Source organism: Miscanthus floridulus, chromosome 2 (genome assembly GCF_019320115.1).
Source record: "Miscanthus floridulus cultivar M001 chromosome 2, ASM1932011v1, whole genome shotgun sequence".
Classification (NCBI taxonomy): domain Eukaryota; kingdom Viridiplantae; phylum Streptophyta; class Magnoliopsida; order Poales; family Poaceae; genus Miscanthus; species Miscanthus floridulus.
This window is the reverse complement of record NC_089581.1, coordinates 156,387,682-156,406,348: the sequence shown is the minus strand read 5'-3', so window position 1 is coordinate 156,406,348 and position 18,667 is coordinate 156,387,682. Positions and strand designations below refer to the sequence as shown.

Genomic DNA, 18,667 nt, shown 5'->3' with positions numbered 1-18,667 from the left:
ATGCTATCCAATGCTGTTCATCCGAGCAGATTTCGTGCATGCATTGCATATTTACGCTAAATTACTCGTATTCATGTTGAACATTTCTCGTAATTTATGCAGAGTCTTAGTGCTTTACCAACTGCATCCAGTCACATAGATTTGGCATGTATTTGGCAATATGATCTTCGGCGTCCGAGCACGTGAAACCAGCGTCCATGGCGCCCAAGAGATCGACGTCGCCGGCCGAAAGCAACACCAGCAGCGGCTTGTGCGCGAGGTAGCGGTGGAACAGCCAAGGCTGCGCAGCGTGCAAAAGCGGCCGTGGGGCTCCCGCTCTCCGCCTCCTTGAAGATGGTGCGCCGCCCCGTCAGCGACTCCAACATTAGTGCATCACCGCGCCTACAGCCTACGAACGCGATCCTGGCCTTGGACACGCGCCTACAGCCTACTCGATGCCGATGCCGGCGGCGGAGGCGACGATGGGGTAAGGAAGGGGGTGTCCACGGCAAGTCGTCGTAGATCCCGCCAGGTGCTGTCGTCACCGCGCCATGAAGCCGCATCCGCACGCCAGGTGCTGTCTTCGCGGACGCAGACGCGGGGCTGATCCTCGGCAACTGCACGGGCGCGGCCATGGAGGTCCTACGGCACCACAGCAAAGGCATTCTCCTATACAAAGTCCGAGCAGAGCACGGCGTCGGAACCGTGGACGACCGAGGCGCGGCCGCTCCACGCCACGCGGCGAGGTACAGTGCGGCAGTCATGGGAGCCGGTGTCGACGCGGTTGCCGATGAAGCCGTGGGAGAAGACGACCTTGAAGTCAGCACCACTCTCATAAACAGACAAAGCAATGCTAGGCATACGTACAAACTACAAAGCATGACAAACAGTACCGCCAAGGACAAGAAATGCACCCAGCAGGAGCAACCAACCCTTGAAAGTTGAAACATATGACGAATCCGATCCACAGCCACAGAATTTTAAGTACATGCATTGGTAGTGAGACATTTATCAGATTGCTATATTCAGTGCAGTGTAGTAGGCGTTTGATGGTGACTCGTGCAGAGTATACCGGTGCCTCTAAAAAGCAACAGGAGGGTGAACAATGGCCACTGTTCACACGCTCTAGCAAAGCGCATCTGCTCTCAGTTGTCCCCTCTTGGTTCGTCGTCCTCGTCGAGATTGATGCCCGAGATGCTCATTTTCCCTATATTTACTGCAAATCAAGGAAGAATGAATAATGAAATATACTACAGCACATAAAGGTTGTGGTTGTGGCCACAGCTGCTGGAAAATCCTGTGCACACTGTGTAGCACTTTGTAGACTTAATGGTTATCCATGCTATCTAATGCTGTTCATCCCAGCAGATTTCGCGCATACATGGCATATTTACGCTAAATTACTGGTATTCATGTTGACGCTTCTCGTAATTTATGCAGATATTCTAGTCTTAGTGCTTACCAACTGCATCCAGTCCACATAGATTTGGCATATATTTGGTAATATGATCTTCAGCGTCTTTATCAGCCTTCAGCGTCTCACATTCAAAAGAGAGCAAGACTTTCTGATTTCCATGTTCCTTCTCAACCAAGCCAACAATGTCATCTTCCCACCTGCACAGTAGTTTATTTGTCTTAGGGAAACCGAAATCATTCTAGGAACTCACTAACAGGTATCAGTAAATACCAGTGAGGGTTCATCCACGGCAAGGAGATTATCAGTCTTAGAGAATTGAGCATGGTATTACTTACAGAACAGAAGCATCAGTGTTGGCGCATTAATTTTATTGGCACCACCATGCAACTGTTTACCGTTGTCCAAAGAATCACTATTATCTTGTAAAAGGATGACATGTTTGAAGACTTTTTTGTGCTAGAAAAAACTCAGAGATTGCCAAGTTGGACTTCAGAGACCAAAAAGAAAAATAAAAAAGGGAATAGGGGCTTGAGTTCATCAATATTCAAGTGTATTAACTCAGAAAAGAACTTAAGCATCGGTCCATTATGCAGCTAAGGCTTGCTCTAATGTTTGACTGATGTGACACTGTGTAGAAAGGACCTTGTTGGGTGGGTGAGTCACCTGGGCTGTCATGGTTAGGTTTTTTCACTGGTTTTCCTTTAGTTAACCGTGTGGTTGTTTTTTTTTTTTTTTTTGAAATTGTGTGGTTGTATGGTTTTTAGGCCCAGATTCCCTCATAAACCAGGTCAATTATTTCTTCTTAACTGAATTGTAGGAGCTCCATGCCCTTTCCCAAGTTTCTTCGAAAAAAAGGGGCCTTGCTAGCTTTAAAGCACTGGGCATGACTCATGGTATGTAGATGCCACACCATCTACATTAATAAGCAGTTGTGAATTATGAAGAAGTGTTAAAGTAGTAGCACATCTTCGTTACAAGTAAGATTAAGAGCTGATCAGTCATAGCTCTTTGGCTGTTCGAATAACACGCCATAATGAAATAGCTAAATAAAAATCCCTAAAAACAGATAGATTTTACATATAGAGCATGCTGAGATTATCAAGCACATAGCTCCACAGTCATCTTGAATAATCTAATTAGAAAAGACTGTAAGTTGGTATGCTTTGTGACACACCATGCCTCACCTCCCATATCCAAAATTAAGAGATAATAGCAACTTGGGAGATATACATCGATGCTAACAGACCAGATGCACCACCAAAATGTGCAGAGTGTGCAGTGAATCTGTTCCGCGATTTGAACACTGGAGGTCAAGTGTGTGTTAGAAAACTTAGCGGTACTCCAAGCTACTATCATTTCTAGATTAGATTACTCTAAATGTCTGGCAAAACATACCCTTGATAAGCCTAGCTCGAAGACACTACAAAAAAAACTCTGCTGAAAATACAGCGTGATGCAATATGGAACTTCACACAAGATTGTTATGTTCCAAACGTGCCCAAAATAATAAGACAAGAATTCCTAACATAACATGTTAACTGGAAATGGGACACAAGAAGCCATATCGATTCTCCATTCATGTACCCTGACAGAAATTTACGCAAACCCTTACGTCTGAGGCTCTGAGCAACAAAAACACCACTTGACAAAAGGTAAATTCAGTAGCACCAAACTGAGCTGTGAAATCTAATAATAAAAATTTACCCATGCAAATGGTCAATGTTTTGTAATCGAGCAGCATCATGGCCCCTGCATTCCACCACAAGCACCTTCTCTCTCTTGCTCTGTTACATCAGCATCACAGATTGATGAGAAAAGCTAACCTCAGCCCAGAAACATCATACATTGTGGAGAAAGTTATTCTCTGTTTCACAAAATGCACAGTTTAATGAGAAAAATTAGCCTCTGTCACAGAAGCCACATAGTTCCATGACAAAAGATTATCTCTTTTGGCTCTGTCGCACAGACTTCACAGTTTCATGAGGGCACACATTTATCCTACTGCTTGAGCCTTGAGCACAAAATGGTAGTAGATGAGGCATGGGTTCAAGTTCCCCATTCCCCTCTAAAAAAAAATGTCATTTACTCATTTCATCCTTTGATGATAAATATAATAACTAGGTGTATGTGCATGATCTTTTTACATCAACTACGATGGACCAAAAATGACCAAGATAGTTTTTTAGTTAAAACAGGATTATTGATTAGTACAAGATATGGTTGATGAGCAAAGCAAATACATAAGACATGCCTCACCTTAAAATCAATGATGATGAGCTTTATAAGGCGGTAGTCCTCTCCTCGGCTACATTCCCTCTCGCAAGATATCGCTTACATAATAGAAAAGGGAAGAAAATAACAAAATAAGCTAATATCTTCTTATGACAATATAATTTCAAACTTATCTCCTGTTCCATATTGCAAAAATTAAAGACGCAGATGGTGAACTAGTGCAAAGAACAAAGTATTCCCAACCAACCATCTCAAATCCACTAAAATAATTAAGAACATGTTATCTCACCAAAGCTACCAAGAAGATATAGCCCCTTTTTAGAATCTAAAAAAATCAATAACATAAAAGGGGAGCTCCTAGCTCAAGACGTTATACAATTTTATACATACTTTTTATTGCCAAAAAATGCTGGGTAAGAGCATAAATGTTGGTCTGGTGACTGGTATTGGTCGGGATGGTGGCACCAAAAAGAGGTAAAATAATTCCAACAGATGAGAAACCATCCTTATGATATATAACACTACCATTCATCTTGTGCATTGAAAAAAAAATGTTTTGGTGATTTTTGTTAGAAATGAGAACAGCATAACAATATTTTTCTCAAGCGTGAAACTTGGAACAAATCAGCAACAGCTGTAGGGGGAATGGGGAGAGATGAATACGGGTGCCGTGTAGCCCGTAGCAGATGGAGCCCGGGAGCCGAATGAAATGGCCGGAGATTGCACCGGTAGGCAGCAAGGCGATGGAAGCGACGCCTTCCATCGTCACGCCGGCATCGCCCTCCTCGACGACCTGCCCCGCCTGAGCCACCGGCTGCGGCGGCTGGTAGTTGCCATTGATCGTGTCGCCGGCATCGCCCTCCTCGACGACCTGCTCCGCCTCTGCCGCCGCCGCCGGCTGGTGGTTGCCATTCGCCTGGCAGTCCGAGACCGAGCCCATTGTTCCCCCTGCGCCGAACACCGACTGCGGCACCTACGGCAGCGAAAATTAAACAAGTTTCCTGTCACCTCTCACGACTCAGGGCATGCCCTATAAACAAGTTCAAACACCACATGGATCGGATATTACCAAATCGACGAACGAACTACGCACCACCGCTTCAGCTGTTGTTACCCAAGCCCAAGAAACGGGTACGACGGGGGGAAGGAGAAAAATGCACTCCGTCAAATCCTCGGTGGGTGAGCCTTTTGTGGCCGGCGCCGCCACCAACGTGATCGAAGCTGAAGGATAACGCTGCTGCGCGACCGCCGCCGCCGCCGGCTCGTCCCTTCCGCTGGCCGCTGCCCTCCTCGACAGTGTGTAGAAGGGACAATTTGGAAGGCCCTTTCAGCCTTTCTACATGTTTTGGGCCACCGTTACAAACACACCCCTATCTGGCCCATTAGGCCCTCGGATCGGACGGCGCACTACCCAGAAAAAACTTCGCGAGCGGAGACCAACTCGCAGTCGCAAAAGGCCTCTCCGCCTCCGACTCTCCCCTCCTCGAGCGCTTTCGGCACCGCGGCACGGTAGGATGGCGGCGGCGGCGGCGGCCCCGACGAGGGCAGAAGTGCTGGCGCTCTTCCGGTCCCTACTCCGCACGGCGAAGCAGTTCTCGGACTACAACATCCGCGAGTACACGCGCCGACGCGCCGCGGACGCCTTCCGCGAAAACCGCGCCCTCGCCGACGCGCCGGCAGCCGCGGCGGCGTTCGCGGAGGGGAAGAAGCAGCTAGAGGTTGCGAAGCGGCAAGCGTTGGTTTACTCGCTCTACGCCCCCAAGGCCAAGAGCGTGATGGAGTTGAAGGTACAGTGATGGACGAGGTGCTGCGCCCTTTTCTTCCTCGTCGTTTCCCTTTCCGGATTCGATCCTTTTGTGTGGTGATGAAACTATGAACTGCTGTGTTATCACCTTTGCTGGATGATTGTCATGATATAGCTTCTTTCTGTACAATAAATTACTAAATTCTACTGCCATTATCTCTTGCTATCGTCTGCAAAGCAATCTGCTTGAGTGATTGCGGTTATTGCCTTGCGCTAGTACTCTTCCGCTGACGCTGATTTTTGGCTGTGGTTGTTTGCTTGCACTTTGGACGCGACTATGTTAGCACAGTACCGAATTGGCATGGTCGCAGTGGGGCACTGGGGCCAATTGTAGTGCTCATCAGCTATTTGATGAAATTTCCCCACTGACACACTGATCTCAGTTACTCCCTCTATCCCAAAAAGATGCAATTCTAGCTTTCTACCAAGTCAATTTATCTCAACTTGGACCAAATATATAAAATAATAATATTATTTATGGTACCAAATAATTATTGTTAGACTCATCATGAAATATATTTTCATAGTATACCTATTTGGAGTCCCAAATGTTACTAATATTTTATATAAACTTAGTTAAACTTAAGAAAGTTTTACTTAGTCCAAAGCCAAAATTGCATCCTTTTTTTTCTTACGGAGGGTACAAAACCAAAACCAGACTAGATAGCTTATGGCTTTCTTCAGACTAGATTACTGATTATCTATGTAGTACCTTATTCTGGAGCCCTAGGCAGCTAGGCTACAACTACTGGCATTAGGCAATGTGTGACTGACTGAATGAAGCGATACCGATACCTGCTGACATACATGTTTCGTGTCAAGTTACCCAGTAGATTCCTCTTGGTTGCTGGCGAATCATGATTCCTTAGTTTCTTGAGAGTGCAGCAATTAGGAGTCTTAGATAGGGGGGATAGAGGAAAGCTATTGTGGTAGAGGCCCTATGTTATTCCATCATTCGTGTCTCTCAGTCTGAGAAGATCTGGTGTCAGGCTGTTGTGCCTTATTCTGACTTGCATAGCACACAAGCATGGTGTGGTGGCCTGTCCTCCGCCCCTCTCTGCTAGCTGGTGCTTTCATATTTTTCTTTTCCTCTTGCTAACTTTGATTTTAAAACACCTTAGATATTTAGGTCATTCATTTTAAAACACAGTAAGTTTAAAACCACATGTTTTAGTAGCATGTGATTTTCTCAGTGCATAAGAGACCTCTCAACATCATTTGTAGCGATCTCATATTAACCCATCAAGTACATGTACAACATAAAAAAGTAGATTTCACAAATATATATCCACAAAGAATTTTCAAAAGACAAACACCACATCAAGTGGAGATCTTTCACATATTTTAACAGGTTCTATGGCCTATGGTCAAGAACCTGTATTAGGTTGTATGTAAATTCTGTGGCAAGGTAGGCTTCTCTTTTTAGAGACTTGATGGATTGGAGAAGAAAGGGCAGTATTATGTTGATTATATAACTGGTGGCTACTGCTGTGGCTGTTCATGAAGAAATGGAAGGTTTTGCTGACTCAATTAATTGGACATTGTTAGTTGCTTTACAGTTACAGATTTAACATGTGCACACCCATAACTTGGTAAGTTTGGAAGCTAAACATTGCATTTCCTCATTCTGGATTGTTGCATCTGAGCTGGATGCTCTGAAAGTTCATCTTCTTGTGCGCACCGAAGTTTTCATGTTCTTTTGTTTCGGCTGCCCATTGTTTGTTCCATCAGAGTTGGACATATCGCATGGATCCTTGTTGCGCGAGGGAGAATGATAAGAGTCTGACTCTGAACTTTCATCCATGTCAGTTTGGTATATAGCTTCGTGGTTGAGTTCATGATCGTGCGGAACGTTGCTGCTGCCATCCTGCTCAGAAAAGTCCAGTAGCACATTGTTCTCAGCAGCAATCTCTTTCACCACCTTTTTCTTCATCTCCATGTTTCTTTTGTTGCCAGATAGCTTCCAGACCAACTGAAAGGGCAGCACAAACGAACCGTGTAAATTCCAGCTATTCCTGCTTCCAGTTCCGATTGAATGTGATGGGACCATGAATGAATATAGGATATTGTTCTAGTTACCATGGGGTCGACGACGCCAGTGCCTTCCTTTGCCATCATTGCAAAGTCTGCTTCCAAACTTAGGTGGTGTTTAAATCTAGGGAATAAAGTTTAGGGATGTCACGTTAGGGTGTTACATGGAGATGTTTGAATAGTAATAATAAAATAAATTATAGAAGTCATCAGTAATCCGTGAGACGAATTTATTAAGCCTAATTAATTCATCATTAGCACATGTTTACTGCAGCACTACATTGTCAAATCATGGCCTAATTAGGTTTAAAAAATCCGTCTTGTAAATTAGTCGTAATCTGTACGATTAGTTATTTTTTTAATCTATATTTAATACTTTATATATATGTTGAAACATCCGATGTGATAGGGAGTAAACTTTAGAAAGGGAGGAGGAACTAAACAAGGCGACAGTATAGTGCGTGGCTGCGTGCAAACAGGAGCTCCGGCAGATCACTGCACCTCCCGGCTGCAAACATGATCCCGGCGGCTGCCTCCCGAATGTCTACGCCGCATTCACTACACACAAGATTAAATTTGAACAGATTAGTCATGCAAACATGAAAGTGGTGTCAAACATTAGTGCCAAATATGAGAACAAGATAAGCTCAGATGTTAGGGTGTAAAGAAGATGCATACTGGGGCTTGTCTAACTGCTTTGCGTGCTCGATGAAACGATTGCAGTATAGCTCTATTATGTTGAATGCCTCCAGCATGTTGTCCTCCTCTATGAGCTGCTCTGCCTACATGGAGATAGAGACGGTGCAGCATCGGTAAGCCTGCATTTGAGGAGTATGAAGCTTCATTTAACAGGATGTTAGGGATGATAGTCTGGCCATACACGGTGGAGAGCACGATCGAGGTGTCTGAGTGCTAGTAGCTGTCCCACATCGCTGCGGGAAATTGACTTGCGAGCGAGGCGGGGACGGCGGGACAAGGCGAGCCCTGGAAGGGTCTTAACCTTGCTGGTCTGCTTGGAGGTCCTCCTGTGGATGAAGCCCATTGTTGATCGCCTGTTGCCGGAGTTTGGACGGTGTTCCTGGTGCTGCCTTCGTTACTCTGTTATGTAAATGCCAAGCCTGGTTGCCCCGTTGGTCCTTTGCTTGGTTGAGAGGACAGGGAAGAAGAAGATGACTTGCTTGTGAACTGATGAGGAAGTCTGTCGGAGGGGCAAAGGTTTTATAGCGCCGTTCTTGTTTGGGAACTCCAATTTTGGTGTATCTGCTGTCAGTTCGGTTTAAACGCACTCCTTCTGCATTTGCAAGATCACAGCTCCGTTGCACTTGCACACATGCCTAAAGAAAGGAGCTGAGGTAAACGTGGAAAGAAAAGTTAATAGAGGTGCAGCGAATTACACATGCAATATATTTGCCAGAGAGCAAATGGAACACGCGCAAAGAGATAGTCTTGCTATCTCTAAGTTGTCTGATATTTTGTGTTACTAGCTCGTTTTTGCTGTCTTTTGTTAGATTTTTACTATCTGTTTTACTGACTTCAGGAGAAAGTGTGGCACTGATTTTGATTTTGGTGCAGGAATTCCCCTCACCCCTACCCAAAAAAAAACGCAAACAAATCTTTAGTATGGAACACTACACTGGTGCAAAATTGAATGGAATCCTAGTTATCCCCATTTCAATATGTTGGGTTTTGTGTAAGTTCAAATGTAACCCCGTTTCCACAGGATTCATGAAGGAGTTCTATATACTCTCCGACCATCTGCTTCATCTGATAAGCACACAAAATGTCAAGATCTAAAGAATATCAATAGATCCGATAGATCAAAGTCTCACCGTCTCTTTGCCAACATCAGATTGAACGTCATCGAGAGGAGATGCCGAAGAGACCTTATTCCAAAGTGTCATCATCACCACCACATCATCGATGACACTAGAAACCAAGTCCTAGATTAATTAGAATCCACAGCCCTAACCTAAAACAACAAAGAGGAAAGGAAACGGTTCCCCACTCCTGTGTCCACCAGCGAGCTCACCAGTTGGGAGAGAGGAGGGGGACCGAGCCAGTGTCCTTAGGGAGGGAGGCGGCGGTGGTGGTTGGAAGAGAAGGTGGCTGTGTCTATATTTACACAAGCAGGTATATGAAACTAATATGATAATATAGATGATGCATCTTTTTCATAAATTTTGACAAAATAAAAAAATAATCCATTCCAAAACAAAAAAAAAAAAAAAACTCAATTGTGCCCATCTGTTTTGTTGCTCCATTGCCCGTATAGGTAGACCAGAGAGCGGCCAAAGGATTGATTATTCATATGAAATGTATCGTATCCGAGGTTATATAGTATCAGTACTGTATTTGTATATGAATACTCAAATTTGGACATACATGATGTCAATTTCCAATCAAATCTTATCCAAAATATCCATAACCAAATCCGTATTCGTTTCTGGAAAATCGTCATCACGGGAGTTTGTATATCTCTAACTCATTTACGCTTTTTGCATTTACTTATTTTCATAGGGTCGTGTGTTTTACCATTTCTATTCGAGCTTGTCGCTAACTCATTTACGCTTTCTGCATTTACTTTTTTTTCCTAGGTTGTGTGTTTCACCATTTCTATTCTAGCTTGTTAGGTTAGTTGAATAGGATTGGAACCTAGATTGCATAACTCTTTTTGTATTAGAGATAGTAATGCTTTGCAAAATCGTAGTGCACATCTAGATAGATATGTAGCATAGGTTTTGATAAGTAGGTTTTTAGAGACCATTAGTTTTTAAGTAGCCTAATTCAAAACCTCCTTTCTTAGACGTCACCGTACTTCAAGATTAACCCATGTACGAGAAGTGTTGTTGACAAATTGAATTTAAGCACTGTTACATTTCATACCACGTTAATATATTTATTACAAGTTATGACCTTTCTTAATATTTATTAATTTAATTTGCTTTGATTATTTACTGCATACAATCTCTTTAAAACATCTTTTTAGAAAAAAAAAAACAATCATGATGTCCCATTAACAAAATAATGGATGTATCATATGTTACTTTAAGTACCGATCAATCTAAAACTTTATCTAAAATAATGATAATATATAACGTTGCTATCATTAACCCTAAACACGTGTGTACGAGACGTACACGTCTACTAGTATATACAAAAGATCAGTAACATAGATATGCACATTCTCAATGGCTTCACGCACAATCCATCTGTTACGCTAGCAAATTTTGTTGCATTTGAAGGCTAGAAAGTTTGATCCGCCATATTGGAATTGTCGAGTCCAGACTCCAAACTCCAAAGCTATCTTTTGTGGGGAAAGAAAGTTGTCTTTGTAGGGCAGGACAGTCATAGTCCGACCATGAAATTTCACACATGCCTTCTTCTCGCATCGTCTGTGGCAAAAATTTCAGCAGCTTGGACAGTTGCCAATGTCGTCCTACCACTTCAATGCTTCCTAGACTTCAGAGAAGTCCACCAGTATATTGTTTTCAGCAGCGATCTCCTTGGCCACCTTCTTCTTCAGCTCCACGTTTGTTCTGTCACCGGACAATTTCCACACCAGCTGCAGCAATAGTAACACGAACCAATCCTGAGAATGTTAGGAATCCTTTTTTTTTCAGTTTCAAATCAATTGGATGTGCCAGAAAGGCAGAAATGAACAATGTGAAATTAATTACCATCGGATTGACAATTCCGGTTCCCTCCTTTGCAGCCACAGTGAAATCGCTACCGAATTTATCTGCGAGGATGTTTCGTGCGACGAGCAACTCCGGCACGTCGCCGCACCACCTAGCGGCAAACATGATCCCGGCTGTCGCTTCTTTGATATCCTCGCTACACTCCCTGCACACCAAACACAGTTACACAGTGGTCATGCAACTGAAAAGCATGCGAGAGCCAATAACTAGCAAATGTGCAGCATGCTCAATAAGACATTTGCAGTACAGCTCAATGATGTCGAAGGCTTGAAGCATGTTGTCCTCCTCTATGACCTGCTCTGCCTGCACCAAGAAAGATGTGCACAAGCATTAGTTCAACCGAATTAGAAGAGAGTGTGGCACCACAATTGATGTGCATTTAGAAATCACAGGTCCGTACACGAAGGAAGGCACGGTGGAGGTGGCCGAGCTCGAGGAGCTGGCTGACATCGCGGCGTGAGATTGACTTGCGAGCAAGCCGAGGACGTTGGGCAATGGCGATGCGCGACAAGGCCAGCTTGAGAAGTTTCTTAACCCTGGAGGTCTGCTTCGAGGTGTTCCCGTGGAAGAAACCCATGCTGTGGAGTCCGAATAATCTTCCTTGTTGTCTTGTTCTTTTATCTAAACACCGTGGTTCAGCTTTCTTTTTGGTCTTTGGCCTGATGGAGATCGATGAAAAGAGAGGAGCAGAAGATGTCGATTTATTTGTGGATTGATCTGAAGTATGAATTAGCGGGATCGAGATTTTATAGGGGTGTACTAGAAGCCTTGTGAAGTCCAATTTTAGTGTTTCTGCTGTCCGTTCTGTCTAAAATGAGCTCGTTTTGCATTTGCAAGTTCACAGCCTCATTGCAGCGCGTGCCTAAAAAAAGGGTAGCGAGCTAAACATGCTCAGATTTACTGGTCGCAAAGCAAACAAAACGTGCAAAAGGTCTGTAACCAAATGGAGCATGCAGAAAATGGTGTGGTGTAGCTGTGTGTAGGCTATCCTTTTGTTCAGTTCATTTTTACTGTCAGTTCAACGAGTCATTAGATATCTGAACTTGCACCTCCCGTTTTGATGATTTTTTTTATCCAGATGATATAGCGAAGTTTGAAGAGAAGATTTAGCATGGTGCATAATTTTGTTCTCAGTGATGGCTGGGTTTGAGTAAAAGTTTAGCCCTGTCACATCAAATCTTTGATACCAATTAGAAGTATTAAACATAGGCTAATTATAAAACTAATTACACATATTGAGACTGATTTGCGAAACGAATGTATTAAGTCTAATTAGTCTATGATTTGACAATGTGGTGCTATAGTGAACATTTGCTAATTATGGATTAATTAGGCTTAATAGATTCGTCTCGCTAATTAGTCTGCTCCTGTACAATTAGTTTTATAATTAGCTTATGTTTAGTCCTTCTAGTTAGCATCCGAATGTCCGATGTGACATGGCTAAACTTTAGGAATTATGGTGTTTTTGCCCGAGACAACAGAGAGAGATTGATTCGTAGTTGGATTCTAGACCAAACCTATTATTTAGACGTTTTCAATTTAACAAAAACACTAATCACCATGGAGTGATATATAAACATCTCTTCTTTTTTCCCCCGAAGTTCAGATTCTACGTTCACTATTCAGAACCAAGATTTTCACTACAAAAATGAGATACAAACAAACCCTTAGTTTAATTTCAATTTTCACGTGAAATGAAAAGGGAAAAATTCTCAAGTTCGTCTGATTCCTGCCGCACGGCAGCGCATGGGACTCGGTTGACCGGCCACCTGCAGCCGTGTCGTGCGATCTAGAGGGAGCTAGGTGGCATAAAAGGACAGGCCGCCATTCGACAACTAGGCATCGTGGACAGGTGCCGAGCCGAGGCGCAGCGGCAGTCCGCAGTCACTACACACACCTTGCAACACATGAGCAGAGGCGCAGCGGCAGTCCGCAGTCAAAGGTCAGTAGCGGTGGTCCAAACGTCCAGTTCATCATCATCAGGTCCGATGGCAGTTAGCTGCCGAACATGCGGTAGTTGTGACGGCCGTACGGCCCCGACGGGCGCGCGAATCAATTGCGCGGTGGTGCGGCGGTGGAGCGCGTGACACGCGAGTAGTGCAAGGGCCAAACACAGAGGCGCGCGCGAGCGAGGGCGATCGCCCGGCCTCGGCCTCGGTGTTGAGCACTTGAGCTGGCTGCGGCTGGCGACCTGACGCGTCGCAACCTTCATTCATCAGATTCTCTATGCGAGCAGACAAATTTTGCAGCTTAGGAACACCTGCCATGAAGCAAAACTCCTCAGTTTCTACAGGAAAGAAAACACAACTCGCAGCTAATCACAACTCAATACTCAATCCTTCCTCCGTGCAATAAGGCCGCCTACTCACCAGTATGCATGTATCTATATTCAGCTCCATGAATTCTACCCATGTGTATTTCATTTCCAGAGGCAGGAAATCTCCATGGTTCCCGCACCAAACCACAGAAACCGCTCATCTCCGCGTGCGCACCGAGATGGCCCTCCTCTCCGGCTTCAGCGGGCCGTGCCCCTGCCCCTGCCCTGGCGCCGCGCCGTACACCCGCTCCTGGAGCGCCCGCGCGTCCGTGCCCATCCTGCGCACCTCCTCGTGCCGCGCGATGTGCTCGTTGCTGCGCTCCAGCGCCGACACCATCCTCTAGTACGGCGGGTGCACGTACGACGAGCTCTCGTACGCGCCGCCGTCGTCCCGCGCAGCGCCGCTGTCTCTGCCCGTGCTGGCCGTCGAGGTCCTCCTGTACGGCGGGGTCACGTACTGCCCGCGCTGGCCGCCGGCCAGGGAGTCGTGAAGGGCGTTACTGGCGGCGAACTCCGTGGCGTGACGCCTGTGCTGCTGGTGCGCGTGTGGCGGGGTGTTGTTCCCGGGCGCGCCTGTGCTGCCGGCGTCCCCGTGCCACGGGCCGACGCCTGTGCCCACCGTGGAGGCCGTCCTCCAGTAGGATGGCCGGCGCTGCGACGGGGGCCAGACGAGGTCCTCCGTCACTTCGTCCTCCAGTTTCTCGTCGCTCTGGTCGAACACGACCTCCTTCCCCCTGTGCGCAGCGTCCGACCCGACCGAGGTCGCCGTGCTCCTGTCGCTCCACGAGGGCGACGGGGACTTGTGCGGCCTCCACGATGGCGGCGCCGTTCCTTGCTCCGTTGCCGCCGTGGTCAGCACGGAGGGCACCTTGTTGTAGCCACCACCGCCCCTCGATCCCTTCCCATGGGACTCCGATCGGGACAGCTCGACGGCAGCCCGGGCGGCCATCGCCGCGAACTTCGCGGACGCGAAGGCTGCCTCCGCCGCCATCCTTACGTCGGGGTACTTCTTGGATTCCCTCAACACCTTCTCATCCAGGCTCAGCTGAGCAAGGCTCGGGTTCACCTTGCCATTAACAGAATTCCGCTCCCCCTGCACATGTTACACATCGATTCTTAATCAAATACCGCAAAGGATACTGGATTTCTGATGATCCTGTAGTAGTGCGATCACGACACAAACCTCACGACGATCTGTCTTGACCGCACTCTCCTCGTCAAATATTCTGGCCGGTGCATTCTTCGTTTGTTCGCTTGCTCTCTGACTGTTGATCTGCGAGGTCGTGCGACCATCTTGGTGAATCTCTACTGGGTTCTCAGGGAACTCCAGCAAGATGTCGTTCTCGGCAGCGATCCCCTTGGCCAACCTCCTCTTCTGCTCCAAGCTCGCCCTCTCGCCGGACAACTTCCGCACCAACTGCAACAAACGAACAGTGCAACAGCCAGTTTCAGTTCCAATTCCAACTCCCATCATGCAGTGCAGTTGGGGAAACAACCTGTAAACTAATTAGCGAGTTAGTTGAAAGGAGTTAAAGCTACCGTGGGGTCGACGACGCCGTGGGCGCCCTCCTTGGCCGCCCTGGCGAAGTTCCGGCCGAACTTGTCTGCAAGGATGGCGCGCGCGTCCAGCAGCTCCGGCAGCTCGCCGCACCGCGCGGACGCGAACATCAGCCCCGCCGCCGCCTCCTTGATCTCCTCGCTGCATTCCCTGGACTCCACCGAACGAACCAAAGTGGCAGTCTTTCCGTGTGAGAGCGGGGGAACCGAGGAAACGGGGGAATCAAAACGAGAAGCCAAGAGCAACGATTACGGGGAGACTCTGCACATACTTGGGTTTCTCCAGCTGCGCGGCCTGCTCGATGAGGATTTTGCAGTGGAGCTCGATGACGTCCAGCGCCTCCAGCATGTTGTCCTCTTCGATCACCTGCTCCGCCTGCTCGACGACAACACACACCACTCCGTATCACTACTGCAAACTGGCAAAAGGAGAGACACCGGCACACGCGACACGAGCAGACAGACAGATGTGCACTTACGCGGACGAGCGCGCGGTCGAGGTGACCGATAGAGAGGAGCTGCCCGACATCGCTGCGGGCGATGGACCGGCGGCGGAGGCGCGGCCGGCGGGCGACGGCGAGGCGCGCCGCGGCGAGCTTGACCAGGGACTTGAGCTTGGCGGTCTGCTTGGAGGTGCTCTTGCCGAAGAGGCCCATGGCTCTGGTTGCGGCTGCCAACGGTGGCGTCGGGGGTTGGTGCTGTGGCGGTGAACTGCTGATGGCGTGCTTCTTATACTGGTCACTGGATTGGTGCTCTGTGCCGAAGAAACCTGACTTGCTTGTGGACTACGGAGTTTGCTCTGGACGGGCAAGCCTGCGCTGCTGTTGCTGTGCCGCCGGTCCTTCTTCTTTCGGGAATTGGGTAGTCTCCAAGTTTTGTGCATGGAATGATGTGCATTTGTATGCGTCACTTGCCAAAATGAGAAACGCCAAAATGGAGACTTCATCACAGGGGAAAAAATAATCACTGATTCCATTTTTTTTTGTAACCATCCTAAGACCTACAATCCACGAACGAACAGCAAGCCTTGAAATCTTTGAAAAGCATAAAACCTATAGAAATGTTTTAGACGACATGAACTTCTCATTGATAAATGTGGTACACCACGTAATTACATAAGTAGAAGTACAATGGGACACAACATAGGAGCAAACCACATGGTACACAACATATCACCAGATATAACAAAGAAACAAGAGAAACACACCTAGACCTCCATTGTGCCTATGTCTTCTAAATATTCCGTTGATAGCCACCTTGGAGTACAGGCGTTGATGCTTTGCTTAGTCCCCTATGCGGCTAAGCCACAATCTTAGTTTATTTAGAGCGGTTGGGCGGCAGCCCTGCTGGCTGCTGCCCGTGACGGACAATCTATAACAGTTGTAAAGCGGTATCACTATCATGTCGCCGTGGACAAGACACGGACACGCCGCCGAGCGGATCGGAGCAATTCGTGGCTTGCCGGCTAACGCCAGAGGCCGAAATCATCCTTGATTGGTAGCTTTTCTTAGGCACGAATAAAGTGTCTTCGTTTGCCTGCGCCAGGGGAATTGCATTTTGGTGCAGAGCCACCGCAGCATATATGGTTCACGGACTGGGTTACCATCGTCGTCTGCCACTCGCTCCCGTCCAAACTCGTCGGCGCCCCATTTCGTAGCAAATGACGCGCTTGCTTGTGACTTAGGGCCCGTTTGTTTCCACTTCTCTTGGCGATTATAATATAAGCGAAGATTTTCTCGTTTTTCGCTTCTCGTAGTTCAAATCTCTAAAGCGGCTTACCACATAAATGAGAATCGGTGAAAATAAGCAAAAACGTTTGACAGGATTCTCGCTTATTTTCACCGACAAGCCACTTGTAAGCGGAAACAAACGGGGCCTTAGCCGCACGCACGCACAAGCGTCGTCTCGTCGTTTGTTGGAATTGGCACCGTCGTATCATAACGTTCAGCACACTGTACAAGTGCGAAGCGTGTATGCAGGTTACATATGCACAGTGGCACTGGCATGCGTATGTGCAGACTACGCAAGAGCTGAACTGTGTAAGCGCTGAAAGCTACTATTTTCAGAATGTTTAATTGACTACGGAGGAAGGTACTGGTAGTTCTATGTATAATGTATATAACTATAAATAAAGTACAATATATTCATTGACGAATGTCTGTCTCGTCGTCGTCTTCTTTTCTTAACAGAACATTCTCGTACGTACACGGATCGATTCAGGCATGCGTTCATCCAACGCAGCTAGCTCTTTACAGTACGAGTCTATCCGTGAATATTTTTACAAACTAGTACACTTTTAGATATGCGTCTCGAAAAAGAAAAAAAGATTTCGGTTGAGCACTGGAGCCACTTTACAGCCTAAAACCTCCGAGTGGTGACCGGTGACAAGGCAGTTTGTATGCAACTATGCCTGGCCGGAGTAGTTTATGAATTCCGAAGCCGCTTTTAATGGTCAGGGGAATTTTGTCACGAGTGGCGTCGCCCATCGGCAAGCAGACTGTTCGGCTAGTCGGGTTGGATCGTAGATTATTTACTATTAGTTGATTTAGTTGATTTGATGTGAGAGAAAAATATTGTTCTAGTTTATAATGTACTATCGTTAAAGATCGTTTACCGCTGCCGAACAGGCTGAAGGCTGCAAGGCACGGCCGCGCAAAAGCATCGGCGACCCTGCCGCCGCCGCCGCGCATCATGGCCCGTGGGGGTCTGCAGTCATTTTGTACTAGTCCGCTTTTGCTTACCATTGATGCCCCTTTCAGCGTGACGACGTTCCCCTGCAACGTGCTGGTGCCGTAGTAAACGGGGGAAAAGGCGTGGCGCTATCATGCATGCGTCGCGCGCGCGAGGTTGCTCTTGCCAGTTGCCACACAACAGACCGCGCGCGGCGTGATCTTTCAGTTATTAGCGCGTTATAAAAGGATCAGGGCAATTGGGCAGGATTAGAAAGGCCAAAGGATGATGATGCCGTGATGGATCCAAGGCAAAGCGGGGAGCAAGCGATACAATACATGTCACTTGAGCTGCAGATAAACTAGTAGGGGAAAAAGGCCCCATCGTGCGCCTGATTCTTTAATTTATTCGGGTGATGGTTGTTGTGTAAAGCGACGCGCCGAGCCCATCATCTGCACTGACGCGGACACCTGTCGGCTGTCGTCGTTCCCGTCCTCATCCGTGGCTGCCTGCAGCTGAAGGCGATTCGGAGTATACAGGATTAGGCCCCGATGGCTTCGTAAAAAAACAAACCGCTGTTTTGCCTGATTTGCTACCAGAGAAAAACTCGGTTCCAGCTAAAAAAACAAGCTGAAAAGTACGAATTATAAGACAAGTGAACAGAGCTTAATCTTATCTCAGCAACCTGCGCTGCAACAATCTAATCTGCAGCCTGTTCAGTGGATCGTATACGATCATGGATTATAAGCTGAAACAGTATTTTTTTTCTCTCATACAAAACTAACCAAACTAATCAACAGTACATAATCCACGATCTAGCCCAGCCAACCGAAGAGGCTACTGATTTCCACGGGTCTCTGTCTGTGTCACCGCTGGACTTCGGGTTCCAACATCCAAGTACAGCAATAGTTTGAGAACTATTCACCGTTCGGTTCGGTTTCTCTCTTTGCGAGGAATGAGCC

The 18,667-nt window shown here is 46.8% G+C and overlaps 5 protein-coding genes across 5 annotated transcripts; 1 reads left to right on the top strand and 4 right to left on the bottom strand.

Moving 5' to 3' along the window:
* Nucleotides 1-879: 879 nt before the first annotated feature.
* LOC136534284 (uncharacterized) lies at nt 880-4,938 on the bottom strand. The gene is made up of 6 exons (XM_066526736.1): nt 4,698-4,938; nt 4,292-4,601; nt 3,653-3,726; nt 3,101-3,180; nt 1,442-1,593; nt 880-1,195 (listed from the first exon to the last, which is right to left on the bottom strand). The coding sequence occupies exons 2-6, from the start codon at nt 4,566-4,568 to the stop codon at nt 1,125-1,127; spliced, it is 654 nt and encodes a 217-aa protein (XP_066382833.1). The 5' UTR covers nt 4,569-4,601; nt 4,698-4,938; the 3' UTR covers nt 880-1,124.
* A 110-nt stretch (nt 4,939-5,048) lies between these two features.
* On the top strand, nt 5,049-5,594 carry LOC136534274 (uncharacterized). Its single transcript, XM_066526730.1, has one exon. It carries the CDS (start codon nt 5,143-5,145, stop codon nt 5,422-5,424), a length of 282 nt encoding a protein of 93 aa, XP_066382827.1. The 5' UTR covers nt 5,049-5,142; the 3' UTR covers nt 5,425-5,594.
* A 1,501-nt stretch (nt 5,595-7,095) lies between these two features.
* Nucleotides 7,096-8,544, bottom strand: LOC136540237 (uncharacterized). Its single transcript, XM_066532241.1, has 5 exons — nt 8,344-8,544; nt 8,142-8,245; nt 7,915-8,021; nt 7,512-7,561; nt 7,096-7,404 (listed from the first exon to the last, which is right to left on the bottom strand). Exons 1-5 carry the CDS (start codon nt 8,503-8,505, stop codon nt 7,096-7,098), a joined length of 732 nt encoding a protein of 243 aa, XP_066388338.1. The 5' UTR covers nt 8,506-8,544.
* Nucleotides 8,545-10,917: 2,373 nt separating this feature from the next.
* On the bottom strand, nt 10,918-11,738 carry LOC136540236 (uncharacterized). The gene is made up of 4 exons (XM_066532240.1): nt 11,562-11,738; nt 11,373-11,464; nt 11,141-11,306; nt 10,918-11,025 (listed from the first exon to the last, which is right to left on the bottom strand). Exons 1-4 carry the CDS (start codon nt 11,736-11,738, stop codon nt 10,918-10,920), a joined length of 543 nt encoding a protein of 180 aa, XP_066388337.1.
* A 1,695-nt stretch (nt 11,739-13,433) lies between these two features.
* LOC136540235 (uncharacterized) lies at nt 13,434-15,971 on the bottom strand. Its single transcript, XM_066532239.1, has 4 exons — nt 15,308-15,971; nt 15,018-15,218; nt 14,662-14,895; nt 13,434-14,571 (listed from the first exon to the last, which is right to left on the bottom strand). The coding sequence occupies exons 1-4, from the start codon at nt 15,689-15,691 to the stop codon at nt 13,819-13,821; spliced, it is 1,572 nt and encodes a 523-aa protein (XP_066388336.1). The 5' UTR covers nt 15,692-15,971; the 3' UTR covers nt 13,434-13,818.
* Between the last annotated feature and the right edge of the window lie 2,696 nt (nt 15,972-18,667).

Bases quoted from the DNA above. Each gene is read 5' to 3' on its own strand.
- LOC136540235 (XM_066532239.1), bottom strand. From the start codon at position 15,691: ATGGGCCTCTTCGGCAAGAGCACCTCCAAGCAGACCGCCAAGCTCAAG. The intron at 15,219-15,307 runs GTATGTGCAGAG...TCACACGGAAAG, and splicing joins GCGCAGCTGGAGAAACCCAA to ACTGCCACTTTGGTTCGTTC. The intron at 14,896-15,017 runs GTAGCTTTAACT...CGTTTGTTGCAG, and splicing joins ACGGCGTCGTCGACCCCACG to TTGGTGCGGAAGTTGTCCGG.
- LOC136540237 (XM_066532241.1), bottom strand. From the start codon at position 8,505: ATGGGCTTCATCCACAGGAGGACCTCCAAGCAGACCAGCAAGGTTAAG. The intron at 8,022-8,141 runs GTATGCATCTTC...TCTTGTGTGTAG, and splicing joins AAGCAGTTAGACAAGCCCCA to TGAATGCGGCGTAGACATTC. The intron at 7,562-7,914 runs GTCGCCTTGTTT...TAAGTTTGGAAG, and splicing joins ACGCAGCCACGCACTATACT to CAGACTTTGCAATGATGGCA.
- LOC136540236 (XM_066532240.1), bottom strand. From the start codon at position 11,738: ATGGGTTTCTTCCACGGGAACACCTCGAAGCAGACCTCCAGGGTTAAG. The intron at 11,307-11,372 runs GCTAGTTATTGG...TTTGGTGTGCAG, and splicing joins ATTGAGCATGCTGCACATTT to GGAGTGTAGCGAGGATATCA. The intron at 11,026-11,140 runs GTAATTAATTTC...CTATTGCTGCAG, and splicing joins CCGGAATTGTCAATCCGATG to CTGGTGTGGAAATTGTCCGG.
- LOC136534284 (XM_066526736.1), bottom strand. From the start codon at position 4,568: ATGGGCTCGGTCTCGGACTGCCAGGCGAATGGCAACCACCAGCCGGCG. The intron at 1,594-3,100 runs GTAAATTTTTAT...ACTACTGTGCAG, and splicing joins AACATTGACCATTTGCATGG to GTGGGAAGATGACATTGTTG. The intron at 1,196-1,441 runs GTAAGCACTAAG...CTTGATTTGCAG, and splicing joins ATGTGGACTGGATGCAGTTG to TAAATATAGGGAAAATGAGC.
- LOC136534274 (XM_066526730.1), top strand. From the start codon at position 5,143: ATGGCGGCGGCGGCGGCGGCCCCGACGAGGGCAGAAGTGCTGGCGCTC.